We start from the raw sequence: 2,435 nt of genomic DNA, 5'->3' as shown, positions 1-2,435 counted from the left end.
TTGTCAATCCAACTTCAGGAACAATGTCTGCTTCTGTATCTATAGACAGTAAAAGTAGTTCAAAGATCTAAAATGTTTCTTCCTTTGGCAGGCTCCTAAATTCTATTAGTTAAACAGGTGGTTACAAACAATTTTTTTTAATTTCATATTGTTTATGTGGCTCATTGATAATATCTCAATAAACAAATCATTGTTCTTCTTGAAGGTCCAAGCTCTGAAGATGACGGAGAAAGGAAATCAAAGCACAGTGTCTGAATTCATCCTTTTAGGGTTTTCTGAGCCTCCGGAGCACTCAATAATCCTGTTTGTGGTTTTCCTATTGATGTATTTGGTGACTCTGGTGGGAAACGGTACCATCATTTTTATTATACGGGTGGATACTCAGCTTCACACGCCCATGTACTTTTTTCTAAGTATCTTATCTTTTGTAGACATTTGCCTGACGACTTCCACAGTCCCTAAACTTCTGGCCAACATCTTCCTGGAAAGGAAAAGCATATCTTTCCATGGGTGTTTTTTGCAACTGCACTTTTTCCTCTCCTTTGGTAACATGACAGGTTTTCTGTTGGCCATCATGGCTGTGGATCGATACTTGGCTATCAGTAAGCCACTGCACTATGCTATGTTAATGAGCAAGGGTGTCCGAGTGAGGCTGGTGGCCGGGTCTTGGGTCATTGTCTCTCTGCATTCAGCAGCACACAGCGTTATGGCAGCACGATTATCATACTGTGCCTCCAATGAGATACGCCACTACTTCTGTGACCTGCCACCACTCTTCAAACTGTCCTGCTCAGACACTTCCCCAAATGAGCTCCTTCTGCTGTCCGAGACAACCTTATTCCTGCTGAGTCCATGCCTCTGTATTACAATATCTTACATCCTCATTATTGCCACAATATGCAGGATGCCTACAACGGAAGGGAGATCCAGAGCATTTTCCACTTGCTCTGCCCACCTGACGGCAGTGGCTCTGAACTATGGCCCAGTGCTATACACCTACATCCGCCCAGCCTCTGCCTATTCCTTGGAGAAGGACCTCATTATCAGCGTGTTGTACAGCGTTGGGAACTCCATGTTGAACCCTTTTGTCTACAGTATTCGAAACAAGGAAGTCAAGGGTGCTTTGGCTAGAGCTCTGAGAAAAAGACATTTTTGGGGGAGGAAATAAAATCTGACACTATCCATCTGCCTTTCCGCTACAGTATCCATCATATGTGTTGTTGTTTTTTTACTTTGTGCTGAGATTTTATAGAACATTTATCAGCTACTAATGAGTGCTGGAGGTGAGAGAGGGTGGGTGGGAGAGCAGGAAAATAATTCATACGGTCGAATCATATGCACTGCACAGACATGTGAAATTCCCCTATAGATCAATTCAGAAGCTGGGATCCATATGTGGAGTGGGTCAAGTAAGCCTCGAATCCCTTGCTTAAGGTCAAAAGGTCTGATTAACATGGAAGCTGGAGTACAAGGTGTTCCAGAGCAAGGTTCCTTAGTAATTTGTCCTCTACCCACAAAGAAAGATTGATTAAGCAATATCTTCATATCAGAGAGACAGATACCATTGAGAAATCAAAACATATGGAAATCTTACAATGAAGAAGCAAGTACAAGAAATAGAAAAATCACTATTACACAGAGTTGGCACACGTCTTATTGAAGATTGTAAAGATATTTTTCATCCACTAAGATCGTGGCTGAGAATATCCAATCCTGAATATCGACTCGACAAAATATTGTTACAACAAAGTCAGGGGAAAAAATATCAATAAATAAGTGCATAGAGGCAGGTAAGTATTTACTATTCTTAACTCCACATCTATGTACCTTGGAGCTATATAGAGCACCAAGGTATGCATATGTGGAGTTAGGTAGGGAAAATGTGCAGTAACTTATCTTTCGCTATTTTATCCCTCAATATTGTTATAATGATAATCTGTCCTGTCGATATTCGCAGCCTATACCCTTACTAATTTATGCTTTGTGATCCTTTTATTTATTTGTGGTTTTAAATACAAAAAGACCAGCATTAAGTTTCATAAGAGGACTGTAAAAATGAGAAACTAGCATTGTACACATGTTCACAAAAGCATATATTGCATTGACATTTTGGATATTGTTACAAGAATATTGAGCAGAAATGCATTTTAATATAACAGTCTTAGCAATGTCTCTATTTACTATCATCTAGGTACATCTGCCAGTTATGGACAAAGTTGCCCATGAAATAGTCCAGAGTTAGGAAAATCCCTCCAGATGCTGGCGCAAGAATGTGACCTAATGACAAGCAATGTTGACAGATGTGCGATTCTTGGAAAAATAAAGGGCCTCAGTCACAATATTTTGATGCACAGCAATGCAGCAAGCCTCCATGCAGATACAGCACATTCCTATCCTTTTCCCCCGTGCTGGCGCGCAAACAGCAGCCATGCGCC

At 40.7% G+C, this 2,435-nt stretch overlaps 1 protein-coding gene across 1 annotated transcript; it reads left to right on the top strand.

The window, feature by feature from the left end:
- The first annotated feature begins 220 nt into the window (after positions 1–220).
- Positions 221–1,168, top strand: LOC146809844 (olfactory receptor 1F1-like). The gene has a single exon (XM_085614390.1). The coding sequence runs from the start codon at positions 221–223 to the stop codon at positions 1,166–1,168; it is 948 nt and encodes a 315-aa protein (XP_085470516.1).
- The last annotated feature ends 1,267 nt before the right edge of the window (positions 1,169–2,435 follow it).

The sequence above is a fragment of the Triturus cristatus genome, chromosome 7 (assembly GCF_964204655.1).
Source record: "Triturus cristatus chromosome 7, aTriCri1.1, whole genome shotgun sequence".
NCBI classification, from domain to species: Eukaryota; Metazoa; Chordata; class Amphibia; order Caudata; family Salamandridae; genus Triturus; species Triturus cristatus.
The sequence above is the reverse complement of the archived record's forward strand: the minus strand, read 5'-3'. Positions and strand labels throughout refer to the sequence as shown.

Bases quoted from the DNA above. Each gene is read 5' to 3' on its own strand.
- LOC146809844 (XM_085614390.1), top strand. From the start codon at position 221: ATGACGGAGAAAGGAAATCAAAGCACAGTGTCTGAATTCATCCTTTTA.